Genomic DNA, 19,520 nt, shown 5'->3' on the forward strand with positions numbered 1-19,520 from the left:
AAATAAAGATCACCCTGAATTGTCCAATATTGTTATCCCAAAGAATTCCTTCTCTACGTATGCTGCTAGTGTAGTTACGAAGTATAAAAAGGTAGTCTGCTTTTTCTTGTGCCAGTACACAACGAAAGTAATAGGACCAATTACCCCGCTTTAATCGCCTATTCTTATTCTTGTGCTCGTCTTTTGGAACAATTAAAATCATTTAAGTCAATTCGAAAGGCGACGAATTATTGGTACTACACAAAATTGTTTTTTAATTATAGAAATTTCAAATTGCATAGGAGAGAGTTTTTCAGCAATTTTTTAATGCCGCCCTTGTGCATTACCAGCGACCTACATAACATGTCGCGGAATATGAGCACATGAGTGCAGCACCCACGACATTTCTTTATTAAATAAGTGCTCTGAATATAGTGGTAAAACTTAAGTTTACGTTTATTTACTACCATTGTTAACACGTTTTCGTTCCCAACCAGAACATCAGTATTGGTGGGCAAGAAGTAAAACTCATAGATAAATATAAATATCTAGGATGAAATTATGATTGGCTGGGATAATCACACATATGAACTGAAGAGAAGAATCGGTCTTGGGTGGCAGTATACGAGAAAACTGAGATAAACTTTTAAAAGTGAGTTGCCCACATAACTGAAGGGACAAGTATTTGATCAATGCGTCCTCCCACTGTTGACATACGGAGCAGAACCACTTACTCTAACAAAAGCCTCGGCTACCGAACTAAGAGTCACACAAAGAGGAATGGAGCGATCCATGTTAGGAATAACTCTTCGAGACAAAATAAAATTCGAAGAGGTCAGGAGAAGAACCAAGGTGACTGAGGTCATTAAAAAGATGGGCAGACTAAAATGAAGATGGACAGAATATATAGCTAGAATAATGGATAGGCAATGGACAAAGAGATTTTTGGAATGGAGGCCAAGAGAAGATAAGAGAAGCGTCGGTCGACCACCTACACGATGGACTGATAATTTAAGACAGAATAAAAAGTGGATAAGAGTGGAGCAAGATAGACGGGGTTGGAAACCTCGTGTGAATTGTGGAAGATAAATAAAAAAATAGGTCTAAAATTACAGCCATGGAGATAAATTACTAGAGACATTGCTGCCACCTTACAAAAAGGAATAGAGTAAGAAATGCGGATATTTTAACACAGATGGGAATTGATATAGATATTATAAATCCAAGCAACTAACTAGGTTTGGACGTTTATAGCGAATGACCGAAGGGAGATGACTAAATAAAGAAAGTTTGGGAATGGACGTCATTTAAAGGAAAAAAATGGAAGGCCGAAACACTCCTGGAAAAGGGATGTGAATGAAGCAATGGTAAGTAGGGGTCTAAAACATCAAGACTATTTGGATAAAAGACGCTGAAAGCTGTTACGGATTTTGGTACTCATGCTAGTTAAGATATTCTTTGGGTTGGCAATATGTCACGTAGGGTTGTTGTGACATGACGGCAAGTGAGTTGATGTTAGTTGTAACATGGTTGTAAGGTTTCACTTTAATATTGATTAAAGGGTGTTCTCGCCAAATACATGTTTTGTTAATACATAACATTCTGGCGACAAAGCTGGAAGAAGATAGTATACAAAATAGAATATAATATAACAAAAACAAAACAAAGACAGCTAGACAAAATTCATATTACTATTCGGAGATCTGGGTGATATCGAGAAACTTCAGTATCTAAAGATTCGTTATAGACAAGGCCAAGAGCTAAGGTTCGTTCGTAAATAGATATTCATCAGATATCTTTACATAATCACGTTCTTGAGACACCTTAGAATAAGTTTAAGAAGTTGCCTATGCGAAAAATAGTCCTAATTGTTTTGTTTACATTTATTTTTTAACAAATTGTAAAAATCAACTTTATCGGCTCAGACAATTGTTTATTATAGTTTTGGATTATTCTGAATAAAAAGGCTCTCCTAAAATTGTTTAAAAGTTAATCGTTTTGGAGTTATTTATTATTATTAATAATTTATACTGAGAAAAAAACTAAAAATTACGATTTTCATATCTCACAAGAAAAAAATACTATTTTTGAAATTACCAAGTGTCTAGTCTAAGTTTAAACCTTTTTGCTATCAGTTTCCGATACGTATTTTAGCCTTATTTTATTTTAAAACGTTTTTTAATTGCTTCTGTGCGTCTGGACTATGTATATTATGCAGCTATCGTCCAGTTGGCTCATTTTCCATAATAGCTTGTGAATGATCTGCAGACTTTCCGCTGGAAGAGGTACGAAGTGTTTTGGTTCCATCTTCTTATTAAATTAAATATTTAAGACGGTAGTCCAAAAGTCTACCAACCAGTGATTTAGCTCAGTTTTGCTTTCAGCGTAGTGCATCTGGCAATATAAAGTACTGTATGAGTTCGAAGGTTTTTTATATTCAAAGTTCTCTTGCATTAAGAGAGTCTTCTTACATGAAGAAGTATTTAGTCAAAATACTATATGCGTAGAATGCACCTTAAAGTTAGGCAGAACGTAGGCTTATAGAATATTAACAAATAATAGTAGTAAATTAGCAAGATTTATCTATTTATTTATATACAGCAAAATATTTTAAGTTTAACAGCTTTAGGACATAACATAACAGCTTTGGGTAACACAACTCAAAATAAAGACATGTTCAAAATATTCCAATAAGCCTTAAAGAAAAGCATTGGATCAAATCGTACTGATAGTAATTATATCTGAAGCTGAAAAGCTAACGTTGGCAAAGGTAATATATTACAAAGTCAAAGTAAAAGTAGGCAGTGCTCATGGCAAGGTAAAGGAACAATAGATGAACTTCAAAATTTCTACGTTCCAGGAGGATTAAACACAATTATAGAAACTAGTCTCTTTGATAGACAGATTAAATTCCGAGAGTGATAACTAACTGGATACGTGCTGCATAAGAGAGAGAGAGAGAGAGGTAAAAACCTTTGTAGGAGGTCCATACGCCACAATAAGGATGTGCGATCAAATCAAACGAGAAGAATTGACCAAACACAAGTGGAAAATTAATTAACCACTGCAATAATACGAACTAGGAACATTCTTTGTAGTCCGCATTTAGATTTTCATTTGAGGTAATTATTTTACTAAACAGGAATAGGCAAAATCTTAACACTTCCAAGAAAGGCATATAATTATCATTCACACAGTGATATATTAGCGACAATATTAATCCTGTATTCTAGAGTAAGAGGACTTGTAAACACAGACCGAGAATTAGAAAAAAGAATTTAGTAAAATCCAAAGTTGTTTTCTAAAACATTAAACTAAGAAAAAGATAAACACGTCCAAACTATTCATTTTGGGTAAAAAAAGTGAATCTAGATGAAGCGATTTCTGCATGTTTAGAATTCCAATGTGGCCAGCCAGGTTATGTCAACAATAGAGTATCAAACTATTAGTTGTCATCATCAAATAATATCTTCTGAAACGAATGTAGATGAATATGGAGCAAACGCAGTTTGGATTCGGAAAAGACGTCGGTATACGAGAAGCTCTCTTTACATTCAATGTATTAATCCAAAGTAGCTTAAATGGTAACCAATATATGTACGTTTGTTTTATAGATAAGGCAGTTGATAAAGTCCCTCACAAATAGCTTATGGAAGTCCTTAAAGTAAAACAAATAGACTACAGTAACCTTCAGATCATAAAAGATCTATATTTTGAACCACGAGCAAAAGAACGCATTAACGAAAACATCAGAAGATTTTGAAATTAAAGCCGAGACAATACAGTTTTGTGTGCTGTCCCCGCTTCTCTTTAGTGCATAGTCTAAATTAATTTACGAAAGAACTCGTAAGGGGAAATCTGCTAGAATAGAGGTAAATGGATCACCAATACCGTATGCGGATAATACTGTTATTTTGGCAGAAAATCTTAAATATTTGCAGAAACTGATAAACAAGATAGTTGATTATGCAAAAGAATATGACCATTCAATAAATATTAAGACCACAAATTTTATGAATATTTCAAACTTCTCATAAAATAATCATAAAAGGTTAACGGTTAACAGAAAACCCCTTAAAAAATTAGACAATTACAACTATATTAGCACCATAATCAAACACAGGAATGATTACTCCAAAGAAATTATAGTGCGTATAGAAACAGTATAAGAAACTATATATATATATATATATATATATATATATATATATATATATATATATATATATATATATATATATATATATATCTATATATATATATATCTATATATATATATATATATATATATATATATATATATATATATATATATATATATATATATCAGAGTTGTTTGAAGAAGATGACAGAAATAATATTACCGAACCCTACCAAAATTCTACTGACGTCCTAGAAATTATGAAATCATTAAAAATGATAAAATTAGAAAAGCTTGTAGCCACATGATACACCAACTGTGTTGCTGAAGCTAATGCAGATGTTAAAAAGTATAGAAATAGGTGACAAAGATATTCGGGTTAATAAAAATCTGTACCAGAATGAAACTGCTATCGTAAAAATTGGAGGCAACTATGACGCCGAAATCTCCATACAACGTCTCCAAATTCTGCAATTATTAGATTAGTAAGAAGAAGAAGATAGAAAATGTACGTAAAATTTTTAGCAAACCAAGGATGATGCTTTGTTCAAGGAATCTGAAGTTAAATTTACAAGTTGATATTTTCTCGACATTAAACGGATCATTATTGACCTTAAACGGATATACAGGAGAAACCTAAAAATATCATGGATTAATCATGTAACAAACAATGAAGTCATGTAAAGAATGCATAAGAGTACCAGAAGTAAGGAAATAATATGCTTGACGAAATAATATAACATGCTTAAACTATTCATCTTGATCTCCATATCTATCTCCACTGCTGAGATGACACGTAAGGAAGAAGACAAAATGGAAAGTTGCCCACTCACCATTTATTATCAGGGTATTCAAACAGAGAGCTCTCATATTATTAGAGATCCTTTGCTAAAAAATCACAAATGGCAATATGTTTATACAGCCCAAAAGTCTAGACAATAATTTACCGGATCCGCCAGGTATTTACTTCAACTTAATATAAGGAACAGTCTTACTAAGTTGGATAATAGGTTACAATTTCTGCAAATCAACCATTATAATACTTACTTATTATAATTATGTTTTAAATAATATGGCTGAGCATGACCACTGCAAATTATATTGGGACCATAATGGAATCGAAAACTAACCAGAAACACATAATAAACCAGATATACTTCTTAGTGAATTAAATACAATGAAAAAAGTATATAGGTCTGCCAAAGTGTGAAGACGATACGTATGATGTTGTTAACTACTGTCATTTCGAAAGGCGTCTTAGAGAAAATCAAAATGCGTCACAAAATTTGTGAGATAACCAGCAAATCACGTCATAAGTAGCACGATAAGACCACGTATTTGTAATTACATGGTCTTATCGTGCTATTTGGTGGTAATTTAATTCACATGGTGATTTAATACCAGCAGTTGTGGAGTATGTATTAGTCTGTTCTTTCTTTCTTCTATGATCTACAAAAAAGGTAATGCGGTCAGCGCCTAAACCTCTTTTTTATTTATTCCAAGAAACTCATTATATTCAAGTTTAGTCGAACTGTAATATTTAAGTATTTTTAGAAATAAAATTTTTTAAGAATATAACCCCGAACCTTATACGTGATCAACGTGGCACCCACTCTTTTTTTTTATATTTAATAATATCTGGAACGTACGTTTATTTATTACTAATACATTTTATGCCATAGAATTTTTAGCTAAAGCAGTTTTCTTAAGCGTAGACCCATACCAGAGAGTAGTTGGATCTTTTCCAGATCAAGTAAAACTTGGAGAACCATTTTTGGGACAGCAAATAGCACAGTAAGTTGTTAATTTTTTTCTACGTATATTAAATTAAATATAAAACGTCTTAATTTATTTATTTTATATGGTATCTCGTCTTAACTTACAATATGTGAGAATTACTTATCCCTATTAGCTTAGGTATACGATATTTTTGACAATATCCATAATAAAGTATATATTACGAATTGTAGCTTAGTCATTTGATCAAAAAAAGGAGGTTACCTGGAAAGTTTTGTGTGAGTTCTGAAAATCGTTATTTTCCACCTCGTATCTCCACCGGCCGCGCTGCCATATTTAAAAAATGGCGCTTAATAACAGCTTCTTTCCGACGCATTTTACGAAAAAAAAAATTATATTCAAAAATAAACAAGAGACAATTTCCTAGAGAAAGAATGGTATGGTAGTATTATTGTACCAATACACAAGAAAGGAAAAAAGGAATCATGCATGAATTACAGAGGAATCTCACTAATCAATACTACATATAAAATATTGGCTTCGATATTATTAAAAAGATCAGTAGCATACGCCGAAGAAATAGTTGGTGACTACCAGTGTGGTTTCAGGCCTAGCAGATTGACTATTGATCAAATATTTACAATAAGACAAATGCTTGAAAAGTATTGGGAATATAATTACGACGTGCATCAGATTTTTATAGACTGTAAACAGGCTTATGATTCGATTAATCGTGCAACATTATGGAAGGCAATGATCGAGCTCGGCGTACCCAAGAAACTAACTGCGGTAACACAAATGTGTATAAGTAACTCTTTTGCACAAGTTAGAATAGGGGGAAAAATATCAAATGCTTTCTGCGTAACTTCTGCACTGAGACAGGGAGATCCGTTGTTCCCATTGTTGTTTAACCTGGCCTTAGAATATGTCATGCGAAAAATATATCAAAAAAATCAAACCAGACATAACTGCTTGGGGAGCAAAAATCATACTCGCCTTTGCCGATGACGTAGACGCAGTAGCACAATCAACATTAGAAATTAAGGTTATTTTCTCGAGCTTTGAAGAAGCTGTATTAAACATCGGTCTAAAAATAAATGAAGACAAAACAAAATACATGGTCGTCTCAAAACAAGAACGACGGCGAATAAGGCAAAACATTACTATAAATGATCACAACTTCAAAGTGGTTAAAGAATTTAAATATCTAGGAGCAACAATCACAAATGACAACAAATTAGAGCGAGAAGTTGAAACAAGAATAATGGCATGAAACAGATCTTTCTTTGCAATGCAACATCTAATGAAGTCAAAACTTCTTTCACGAGATGCAAAAATCCGGATATATAAGACCATAATACGACCAGCAGTCGGGTATGAAAGCGAAACATGGACGCTAACAAAAAGAGAAATAAATAAATTGCTAGTGTGGGAACGTAAAATTCTTCGAATGATATATGGCCCTTGCAGAGACAGCGTGACAAACGAATGGAGGGGCAGATACAATAACGAGCTAGAGTTTCTATTCAGAAAAGAAAATCTAGTCAGATATATAAAGGCCAATAGACTCAGATGGACAGGGCATGTGATACGCAGTAACGACAATCGCCTTATAAACAATGTGTTCTGGGAAAGGCCAGAGGGAAGAAGGTCTGTATGACGGCCTAGAAAAAGGTGGATAGATGCAGTCTAAGAAGATCTAGAGAAAATGGGAGTGCGCCAATGGAAATTACTGGCACAGGACCGAAAAACATGGAAGGCGATAGTAAACGCGGCAAAGACTCACGAAGAGTTGTAGCGCCATTAATGATGATAATGACAATTTCCTACAGTTTATGTATTTACATTTTTTTTTAAATCAATATTTTTGGCGTATCAGCGACACAAAGTAGTATTCATCTACACCACAACGTTTACCACAAAAAACCACCACAAAATTTGTGTCTCTACAACGTTGTTTAAATGCCTTATAAATAGAAGACTTAACGCATTTACAACATTCTGGATTCAACATTAAGCAACATTCTGGATGCAATGGGTACAATTTATGTTATCGAGGGAAGGCACTTATTACACCGAAACAGTTTGCATCGTGGTGAACCATTTTTATCTATTTGCAATAACTACATCATGTACGTTCAATCGAAATATAAATTCAATACCATAATCGTATTCCAGGGATATCTCGAAGATGTAGCAAACCGTAGTAGGCCAGGGAAATAAGCAAAAAAACTACCCTGTTTGTGACACTGAACCGGCCAGGCAAACGACAGTTGGTTTAAGTAGTGTGGATCTCTGTAAGAAAAACCTATATGTTTTTTGCAGTCAATTCTTTGGACCTAATTAATTATTAACAAATTATTGTCAAAAACCGTTAAATTTTCGCTTTTTTCTCAATCAGCAAAAAGTGGAGCATTTATAAAAAAATTGAGAGTAAGAAGCTTAGAAGTCATATAAAAACCTTCAATGGCGGTTTTTAGATGTTCCTATTATTTTCCTATGTTCCTATTTGTTTCTTAGAAAGTTTCAAAATAAGACAAAAACTTCGGTTTTTTATAAATGGTAATAATTAAAAAAAAAAATAAAGTCATAACCTTTAAATTTCATACAATGTTGGGTCTTGTGGTACTTAAAATAAGATCAAAATTTCAAGCCAATCAATCAAATAGTTTAAAAGTTATTTAATTTATTTATCCCCAATTTAATTTTTTTGTAAGAATATAAGTCAGAAAATTATGTAGTTATATTAATTACACAAGTAGCTTATAAAAGAAGAAGATTTATTCTATTAATAATATTTAAATAAAAAAAATAAGGAAAAATAATTTTAAATATTGCAAAATAATTTTACAAAATATGTTGATTTTTTGCTTATAAACAATTAAAATAACCTGCAAGAAAATTATTTTTTTCATATTTAGAAAACCTGTATATTTTTACAAATTTAAAAGAAAAAAAAGTTGACCTAGCTTACTTTGGGAAGAAGTTAGCGCTTTTTTTTTAATTACTAGTAACTTTGTGTATAACAATTATGAGATTTTATTAGAGTCATCTGAAAGAACATGCCTTAAAGTTTTAATGAGCCAAATTTGAAAAAGATTGCATTTTAATGGATACGTTCACAAAGCTTCAAAAATCTGGTTCTCAAAATTGGTCGCTTTAAAACTTGTACGAGCGGAGGAAACGGAAAAGGAGCTGTTAACTGTACCCTTGCTTCTTGTTTGTATTTTTTGCGTACATTACAAATATGTAATATTTAAATAATTAAATTTTTATATAAATCATCTTATTTGTTTAAACAAGTTTTTTTTCGGTAATATTTGATGTAATTTTTATTATAAAACATAAATATTTATGATTAAATATACACAATCAGATCAAATATGAAAAAATAATTTTCTTGCCGGCAATGGGTAAGAACTGATTTTAATTGTTTATAAGCAAAAAGTCGACATGTTTTTTTTTTAAATAATATTTATAGAATACATCTTCTTTTTTTAGAAGCTATTCGTATAGTTACGATAACTACATAATTACGATTATATTGTTGCAAAAAAATTAATTTACGATAAACAAATTAAATAACTTATAAACTATACGATTAACTTAAAATTTTGATCATATTTTTAGCATCACAAGACCCAACATTGTACATAATATAGAGGTTAAAAGTTTATTTCTACAAAAGTTATTAAGATTTATAAAAAACCAAACTTGTTGACTGATTTTCTAATTTTATAAGCAACAAATAACGATAGAAATATTTAAAAAACGCCTTTCTGACGAGACAATGATTCCAACTGTGTTACAAGATAAATTTCTGGGGAATGATGCGAACAAGAAACGCCTTATTAGAATGTTGAAGACAGACAAAATTTGAAGCTGAGAATTTCATTGTCTCAGAAAGCTCAAACAATGCAGATACGGTAATTATCAATACCGCAATAAGTATTTTACCATCTGTCGATACCGTAATAGTGGTCGCGAAGATAAAGATCTTCTTATTCTTTTGACGGCTCTATGTACGCGATCAAACGTGTATTTTTTCAGACCAGAAAAAGGAAAAATTTACCAAAAAATATATTTCACTAAAAGTATCATAGGTAAACCAGCTGCATAGCCCTTCAATGGCTGTGATACAACATTTACACTCTTTCATCAAGGAAAAATGATATTCAATAATGTACTCCGAAAAAATCACAATTTAAACGACCTTAGTCAGGTATTTGGACCAAATGGGTTTGGGCCGGACATGTTGCCAGATTAACGGTAGCATCCGTTAGATAAACCAGAAAAATTCTGGAATGGCGACCAAGGCAAGACGCATATCGAAGCAGAGAACAACCACCGACTAGATGGCCGGATGATATCAAGCGCATCACCAGAAACTGGATGCAAAAAGCTTAAGATAGAAATAGGTGAAAAATTTTGCGGGAGGCCTATGTTTAGCAATATAGGTTAATTGATGATGATGAGTCAGGTATTTAAACATCCAAACGCTGATCCAAAGATCATTGCTAAAGCAGAAGAATGTTTCCTTTTTTAAATTTAGTTACAGTAAAGTTGAAAGTAATAAAAGCATGTCTTTAAACGAGTATAGATATGCACGCAGAAGCAGCAGAAAGGCGACATTCATTCTGAACCTATCGCCAGGTTCAGCAGTGGTACTAGAATGAACAAAATGCAGTTATTGGAAAGAAAAAAAGAAACAAAAATAGGCTAATTCCTGTTACTACACTCAAACCCCTCTAGAATCCCTGTTAAAACGTATGTATTGTAAATGTATAAAGGGATGTCAGAAAGCCTGTGGATACAAAAAATCTGGGTTAAAATGCTCTGTTATATGTACAAATTGTAATTTTTTGCAAGTTTTTTCATCTGATTAAGATAACGATTAAGAGAAATAAATTGCAAATATTTCTGAGATTTCGATGAAATCCAAAACGAAGAGGTTCGTGATAAGTTTGATAATCACATCGATGATGGTGCAGACGAGATAACACTCATCCTACCAGTGCTGACATATGGGTCAGAAACATGGACCATCTCCAAAACAGACGCAAATCTTCTGCTCGTCTTCGAAAGGAAGATACTAAGAAGAATAAGGGGCGCATTCTGTGAGAATGGTATTTGGAGAAGGCGATATAATTTCGAATTGTACGAGAAGTATAAAAAAATAGTAAATGGTAGAGATGTAATATCCTTCATAAAAATAGGTAGGCTTAGATGGGCTGGACATGTGTCAAGAGCAAATGAAAATTACCCACCCAGACGAACTCTATTATCGGTCCCAGTGGGAAATAGGAGTAGAGGCAGACCACGACTGAGATGGAGGGACGGTGTGGACGAGGACGCAAGGAAAATCGGCGCGGCAAATTGGCAACGGTTGGCGATGAACAGAAACGACTGGCGAAATAGACTGGGGGAGGTCAAGGCTCAACTAGAGCTGTAGCACCACTGATGATGATGATGATGGTGCAGACGAAATTTAAGTCTGCGTTATTTAGATCGGTGCCCAAGACAAACTCGCAACATCCACCAGGAACAGCAAAGTGAAGGAGATTGCCAGTGAAACATGCATACTCCTTGTAAGGTGTACAATTCATTGGAGTGAGGGGTATTGTTCCGAATAGATCAGGAACCTGCATCACATGTAGATTAGGCCTACAGGGAACACCACGATAAAAAAACGCGCCACTTACCCTACCTCCGGGTGGTATAGAAATCAGTTTTTTTTTCACAACGCATATTGAAATCTACTTTGCGGGTCTCGTATGCCAAAAACTATTAATTTTACAAAAAACAACTGTGAATATATAAATTGTAAGAAATTTTTAATAGTTTATTTTTGTATATAAATGTTTTTCTCGTGAAATGCATCGAAAAGGAGATATTGTAAATAAACTGTTATTAGGCGAAGATACAAGGTGGCAAAGATAAAATTCGAAAAGAGCACACCAAAATCTGTAAAATCACGAATATTCAAAAAATCCGGAAAACAAAACATTTTTACTAAAAAAAAAATTCGATCATTTTTTGACCATAATTTGAAGTTATGGTCAAAACATGATCGAATTTTTTTTATAGTAAAAATGTTTTGTTTTGGTTATAATTGAATAAAAAAAATATTTTCAATGGCGTAAAACCTTTATTTTTCGTGGGGGGGAAGGGGTATGCAAATCCGTTGAAATTTAAAAATTTTGTTCAGACGAAATACTTTGAATAGGTAAATAGTAGTATGATTTATATGAACAATACAAATATTCCAACACATTTTATTGACACACACACACAATATTGTATTTTAGATGAATTATAATGAAATTTAGTAAAACAAAAAATATACACATTACTCTAACCTACCGAATGTTATATGCAAAATTTACTTACCAAACAATATAATAATATGTTGAAAATAAGGCACAAATTAGTTCAAATGCAGAAAACAATAAATATCGACTTCAGACGACTTTACACCGGCAAGACAGAAGGCTTGTATGAAACCAAAAGTTCGACAATAATATTGGTTATAAATGATGATGATTGCAAATTGCAAGTTATGAGATAATAAATATATTTTAAAGTAACTCAATATTGACTGAGTCATCTATTTTATAATAGAAAAATAATTTAGATATATTTATGTCTCTTTATACAAATATCCGTTTGCAAGGCTTGAAAAATTTTATGGATAAAATTTAACCGGCGCCCGTGTCCCAGACGAGCGCGTACAAAATTACCAGTAAGGCGCGCCCGTGTCTGAGACGGGCACGTACGTTAAGGGGTGTCTGTTACTTATGGTATTTTCACAGCATTTGCAATTGGTCGAATGGCATCTAACAAAAGTTTTCTCATGATTACTTTTTAAAATTTATGGAACGTCAAACTTTCCATCCCATTTAGTTGATGAATTAAAACTAGAACTATACATTTTGTTTTAAATGGAAATGAAAAATATATTGTGCGTTTTTCAAACAATTTAACAAAGTAGTTGACTCCATGTCAAATAAGTTTAACTTCAGTACTAGAATTAATAAATTTTTAAAACTTTATTTTAGCTTTCTGATAACTGCATGCATTTTGTAGTGTTTAATAAACGTAGCTCAATGTTAAATTAAATGTTTCTCCATTGTTTTGTGAATTGTGAACTTAAAATTATATTCTGTTGTTCTAAAAATATGATATATTTACAAAAGCAATCATTTTATTTCTACAATAGTTACACATGGTGTAAATAAAAATATAAGCGAGTATTTATTTAAGCTTAATAATACACATATAATACAAGATAGACCGATCGTTGCAATGCGCCCTATTTCTTAGAACCATTATGCTTTGTCAATATTCTTTTTCTTCTTCTTCAGGTGCCATATCCGCTACGGAGGTTGGCAATCATCATAGCTATTTTAATTTTTGAGGCAGTAGCTCTAAATAGTTGATTTGAGCTGCATCCAAACCATTCTTTCAGGTTCTTGAGCCATGAAATTCGTCTTCTTCCGCTGTTTCTTCTGCCATCTATCTTTCCTTGCATTATAAGTCGCAGGATGCCATATTTCCCGCACCGCATGACATGTCCAAGATACTGTAGCTTTCTTTCTTTAATTGTAAGTTCAACTTCCTTCTCTTTACCTATCCTTCTCAGTACTTCATTGTTCGTAACTCTATCTACTCAGGAAACCCTCATAATTCTTCTATAGGTTCACATTTCAAAGGCGTTAAGTCGTCTTATTGTGTCTAGATTTACATTGTATAGTACACTGTATATGTAACATTTTGTTAGGCGTACTTTAAGAGCTAATGCTCTTAAAGTGCGCTTTGTCACATAGGACATTTTTCATTTTCATAAAATTAGAACGTGCTTTTTCGATTCTGACTTTGATTTCTACAGAGTAGTCATTATTTTCTGTTATAAGTGTTTCTAGGTAAGTGTACTTTTTACTCTTTTGATCTGCTGGCCCTCTACTATCAAGATTTCGTTAGTATTATGGTTGTTTTTCAGATTTTCATAAACTTCGTCTTTTTGATATTGAGCGAGAGTCCGTACTCACTACTACACATTACTATTTTACTTATGAGTCTTTTCAGTTCTTGTAAACTATCGGCTATTATTACTGTATCATCTGCATCTGATGTTGTTAACTAAGACTCTATTTACTCTTATGCCGACTGTTTCATCTTCCAGAGTTTCTCGAATTATCTTTTTAGAATAAGCGTTAAATAATAGAGGTGATAGTATGCAGCCTTGCCTGACTCCTCTCTTTATTTCCATTTCTTCACATGTCTCTTTTTTAATTCGTACTATTGCTCGCTGATTGTAATAAAGGTTTGTTATTAGCCTTAAATCTCTTTCATCTAGGTTTTTATTTTTTAGAATTTTCACGGGTCGGTCATGTTTTACTTTATCAAACGCTTTATTGTAGTCTATAAAACAGACGTAAAGAGGACGGTTAACATCCAAACATCTCTGCGTCAGCACGTTAAAGGAGAATAGTGCCTCTCTGATACCCATACCATTGCGGAACCCATATTGTGTGTCATTTATATCCATCTCCAATTTAGAGTGAATTCCGGCGTGGATAATTTTCAACAGAATTTTCAAGGTATGTGACATTAAGCTTATGGTTCGATAGTCAATGCACTCTTTGGCATTCACTTTGTTTGGCAAACACACAAATGCCGATGTCAACATTTCTCTAGGGATGATTCCCGTAGTATAGATAGCGTTCTACTATTATGTCTAGGATTTTCTAGTTTACCAACTTTAATAGCTCGCTTCGTAATTCATCTGGACCAGCAGATTAATTGGTTTTCAGTGAGTTTAATGCCTGACCAACCTCTAATTTGGTTATCTCTGGGCCTTCATCTCCCGTTTGGCTATCTACAGATGTACTAGCTTCTCTCTGGTCATGAAATAATTCCTCGATGTACTCTTTCCATCGTCGTAGTTTTTGGTCTGTCTCCAATATAATATTTTCATTTTTGTCGAGCAATATATTCGAGGTTCTTCTACTTCCTACTCCGGCTAGTTCCTTGACTTTTTTATGTAGATTAAAGTTGTCATATCTGTTTTGCAGTTGTTCTATTTCTTTACATTTTTCAGAGAAGTAGGTTTCTTTAGCCTCCCTAATTTTTCTTCTTATTTGGTTTTAAAGCTGTTTATAGCGGATCGTATTGATGGTTTTGTTTTTTCTTTTCTCGGTGTTTTGGTTTCTCGGTCATCCACTCTTTTTTCTTACATTTGGTTGTTGTAAGTACTTTCTTACTTGGCTCCAATATAGAGGTTTTGAAGAATTGCCACTGCTGCTTTACCTTGCAATTATTTCTTGGGTTTCAATCTAGATTTGTGTTGATTTCGTGTTTATTTTCTTTTGTTTCTTCTGACTTTAGTTTATGTATGTTAAGTTTATTGTTGTTGCGGATTTTTTGCTCCTTTTTAGTTGTAGTTGAAACCTAGCAATAAGAACACTGTGAACAGAGGATACGTCTGCTCCTGGATATTTTACTGTCTGATACGCTTTTACTGTCTGAATTGAGTTTCGATATCTGTGTTTTATTAGGATGTAGTCAATTTGATTTCTGACGATTTTGTTGTCTTTGTCATCTGGCGATTTCCATGTATAAAGGCGTCGCTTGGGTAATTTAAAAAATGTATTTGCGGCTATAACATTATGCTCCTGGCAAATTCTATTAGGCGATCTCCTCTGTCGTTTCGTTCACCAAGCCCATATGGTTCTACATTAGGGTAACACTTTCCTTCGCCACTTTTTGCATTGAAATCACCCATGATCACTGTTATATCTCTAGATGCTGTGAGATGTAATGTTTTGTAAAGTTCGCTATAAAAGTTTTCTATTTTTTCTTTATTTTTGTCAGCCGTTGGCGCATAAATCTGAATTAAGTTCATTTTTCCACGGGTTGTCAATATCTGCAGCATTATAATTCTTTCGGACATCGGAACGAAGCCTGTTACTGATCTCGTTACTTTTTCACTGAGCATCATAGCAACTCCATATCTGTGTTGAGTGTTGCTGCTTCCAGAGTAATAAATTTGTCCATTGTCTGTATTGAGTTCGCCAGAGCTGTTCCATCTTGTATCGCTTATTCCTAATATATCAATCTCCAGTCGCAACATCTCTTGCCGTATATTCCTCAGTTTCCCAGGTTCATACATACTTCTTAGGTTCCATGTAGCGATTTTGCAGATAGATTTGTATATATTTAGTAAACAGGGATTTCGCTGACTAACGGCCTAGGAAGCCCTGTCGTTACTGTTGTTTCTTCCTCTGTCGAATCTTGGCATCCGAGAACTATGATTAGTAGGTTGCTGATTGTCATTTCTATAAGCCATGGCGATTTCTAGGGATAGTCCATAAGTCTTTAATGCAGTGGTTTATCGTTGCCTTCTGCATTCTTTTGCTGTTGACCAATTGATTTGTTCTTCCGTCTTTGAATTCGATTTCTCAGCTCCAGGACAAAAGAGTGTCCTACTAGTTACCGACTCATCCGCCCGAAGCCGTTGGTCGGTAAGCAGGGGATTGATTATACCGGCAATCATTCGGTGAATTACCTGTTGGTCCACGGGAGGTATTTTATTTCCCTCCTACCCACCGGTAAACCGGGTCGGGCATTCCCCTATCCGCCACCTGGGGACGAGCTCTCTAGGATTTACAGGTTCTCCCGAGAGAATTCGTAAACACCAACATATTGTTGCCATTTTAAATTACACATAATCAGATATGCGCAGGCATTTACAAATTAGAACACGTAGACATGAAAGTTGTATGTTCCTACGCTGGCTAAGACTTTGATTCTGAGCTTATCAAGATTACCAAGAAAAAAAAAAGCAAGGAACAGAACAGAATGGCGGAAAATTCTAGAATAAGCCAGGACCCAGAAAGGGTTGTCGAGCTACTGATGATAATGATGATTCCTTTATAAACAATGGTATTTCAAATTTATTTACTTATTTAATAAATATTTTTTAATAAATTTATAAACCAGTGATGTATGAGGTATACTATACATTATACGTCATTAATCAAAATTGTTAGCAATAAATCAACCGTATTGTGTAAAGTAGGGGAAACCAACCCTTACTCTCATTAATATCATCACAATCGTTTCAAGAACAAAATATGATTTAAATGTTAGGTGTTATTAGTTGCGATTTGTTTCCTAGGTGGCGTAATTGCTCTACCAGATAAACAGTGTGACTTGTCGCCCTAACCTTTTATATAGATAGATAATAGCAATATACGACTGATATCAATATCATCTGTCAGTAGCGTTTTCCAGGCCGAACCGGTATAGGGGTGTTTCGGGTAATATATCACTGACAAATTGAGTTTTTGCATGTGGGGAACGTTACATATACCTTTTAAATTTTAAATTAAACCACATGCCATCTGCTGTCCTTGATTGTAGAGTGATTCTTGAGCAGCTCGTAGTTTCAGTAAAGTATCAGGCTTTATTCGATAAAACTTTTAAAACTTATCGGGTCATTGCAGGGGTTCTGTTGAATATTTAGCCTTCTTCGGCATCGCCTGCTCCTACTAAAACATAATATTAACATTTCTACTTCGTCCTATGAAATTTTTCGATCAACTACTTAAGAAATGGCTACCTTGCACAGTAATTACGCACAACTACCACGTGCCACTACCATGCCACTTGCATGGCACTGACAAGGTGCCAAGGACATCAAAAATATCAATAGCTTCATATTGCTAGTACAGTTGCAGCATTAGGGCATGCTCACCTAGATTCTATGTTAAGTATGAGGCAAATATCAGCTGTATGTGGAATCAGCGGAACTAAAGTCCAAGCCATTTTAAAAGACAACAAATATCCATAAACGATACACTTAGTGCAGGAACTTAATGAGGATATTTATTAACGCATGTGCATGACCACAGCGCGTACCAAACTCGAGATGTAACACGTCGTGGCCATATATATAAATATAGTCTTTACATGATGATGTATAAGGTTTCTTTGGTAGTATAAATTTAGAATATATATATATATATATATATATAAGATTAAATCTTCTAGCAAAAGCTGCTATCGCTTTGTTGATTTAATCCCTTCCCGTGCTCGAATCCCGTGAATAAATACAATATTTCTATACGCTATATAAAGGTATTAGTGTCTATGTTACTGTATGATATAACCTCAATAATGAATTGATTAATTCTTATTTCTGAACCTATGTTAACAGACAAAAGTTGTTCAGATTTTTGAATTTCGGTGTGTTAATCTCAAAAGGTACCACTCCCTATAATTTGGCCCTACAAAACAGTATGTCTAACAGTGACTGTATATTTCTCATGCTTTTCTAAAGGTATTAAAATGTAATTTAACCAAGTGTATTGTTGTGAATTTATTAAAAGGTTCAATATTTATAATACTTATGGATTTAATTTATTTTTTATTTATATTAACTTATCTGACAATAATTTATATCTATCCGTACGTAACAATCAAATTCGCGAGCGCGTCTTCAGAATTAACTGTTCTTTATTCTCCAAAAAGTCCTGTTATATATTCACTACTGTTAGACTAGAAACGTCTAAAACCTTCTTGAGTAGACGACGGCGAAACGGTAAAGGCAAACTGGATTTCCCGCATCGGTTCGACCTTGTTCTGGAAATTCCATTCAGGTAAATAGACGCCTCTCGTAAAATCTAAAACATAAGCATGTGAATAAAAACATGTTTACAGGTTAAAACTATGACTCATATTTTTACGTAACATTGCCCCCCTCTCAAAAGATGGTTCCTCCTGGAACCTTGTCGGGACTAGAACTGGAGCGGTATGCTGGTATCGGCAACTGGACCCTCTTTTACAACTTCCAGTTGTATAAAAATGACAAGGGACGGTTTTCTCTCCGCACCAGTAACTATGCGGATTGCAACAGACTAACACCTGGACTTCGGTGTCTTTAAAGATCTCCTCCACCATATTTCGGATAACCCTCCAATCTAATTGGCGGCACTCCAACTTTGGCATGGCTAACTTTTGCACGTCGGACTCTAGTACGTGCTCTCTCAATTGAAGTAAGGCTTCCCATACATCTCGGTAGGTAGGTTGGTCACGGGCAGTGTCTTTTGTTACCAGGTAGAAAAGGTAACGTGATGCATCTTGGAGTTTCAAGGTTTTACCGGGAGCTGGCACTTGGCATTGAAGTTCTACAACTCGACCAAACTTCCTTCGAAAGACGGATGCCAACCCTGGTGCGTCTTTGATACTGGCCGGGATGGTAAGGGCCAGCGAGTGGTCATCGGGGAGCGCGAGTAGATCTTGCTTTTCTTCAGTGGTAACACCATGTCTTGCTTTACCGGTACCTCCATAGGCACCCATGAATTCCTCAAACGTGAGGTCAGACACATCTTGGACTTGGTTTACTTCCACTTCTTCATCTACGTCGTGGTCACCTTCGAAAGACGCCAGCCGGTTATGGTGTACTATCATCGGCTTTCCCCTCGGAATCTTGCTTATTCGGTAGATGACATCGTTAATCTTCTCCATAATGAGGTATGGACCTTCCCAAAACTGCTGCAATTTGGGAGAACAACCTTTTCGCTTCTTGGGATTATACAGCCATACTTTGTCGTTCTTCTTAAAGCAACCCTTTTCGGCTTGTGTATCGTACCGTTTCTTC

At 34.2% G+C, this 19,520-nt stretch overlaps 1 protein-coding gene across 2 annotated transcripts in view; it reads left to right on the forward strand.

Annotated features, from left to right (window-relative positions):
- The window catches only part of LOC140439839 (prostaglandin reductase 1-like), a 57,339-nt gene that overhangs the window by 10,314 nt on the left and 27,505 nt on the right, over positions 1–19,520 (forward strand). For both annotated transcript variants that reach the window (XM_072529993.1, XM_072529992.1), the window contains exon 3: positions 5,803–5,914. In XM_072529993.1, the coding sequence (XP_072386094.1) occupies positions 5,803–5,914 (112 nt within the window). The remainder of the gene's footprint in view (positions 1–5,802; positions 5,915–19,520) is intronic.

This window comes from Diabrotica undecimpunctata, chromosome 4 (assembly GCF_040954645.1).
Source record: "Diabrotica undecimpunctata isolate CICGRU chromosome 4, icDiaUnde3, whole genome shotgun sequence".
Classification (NCBI taxonomy): Eukaryota; Metazoa; Arthropoda; class Insecta; order Coleoptera; family Chrysomelidae; genus Diabrotica; species Diabrotica undecimpunctata.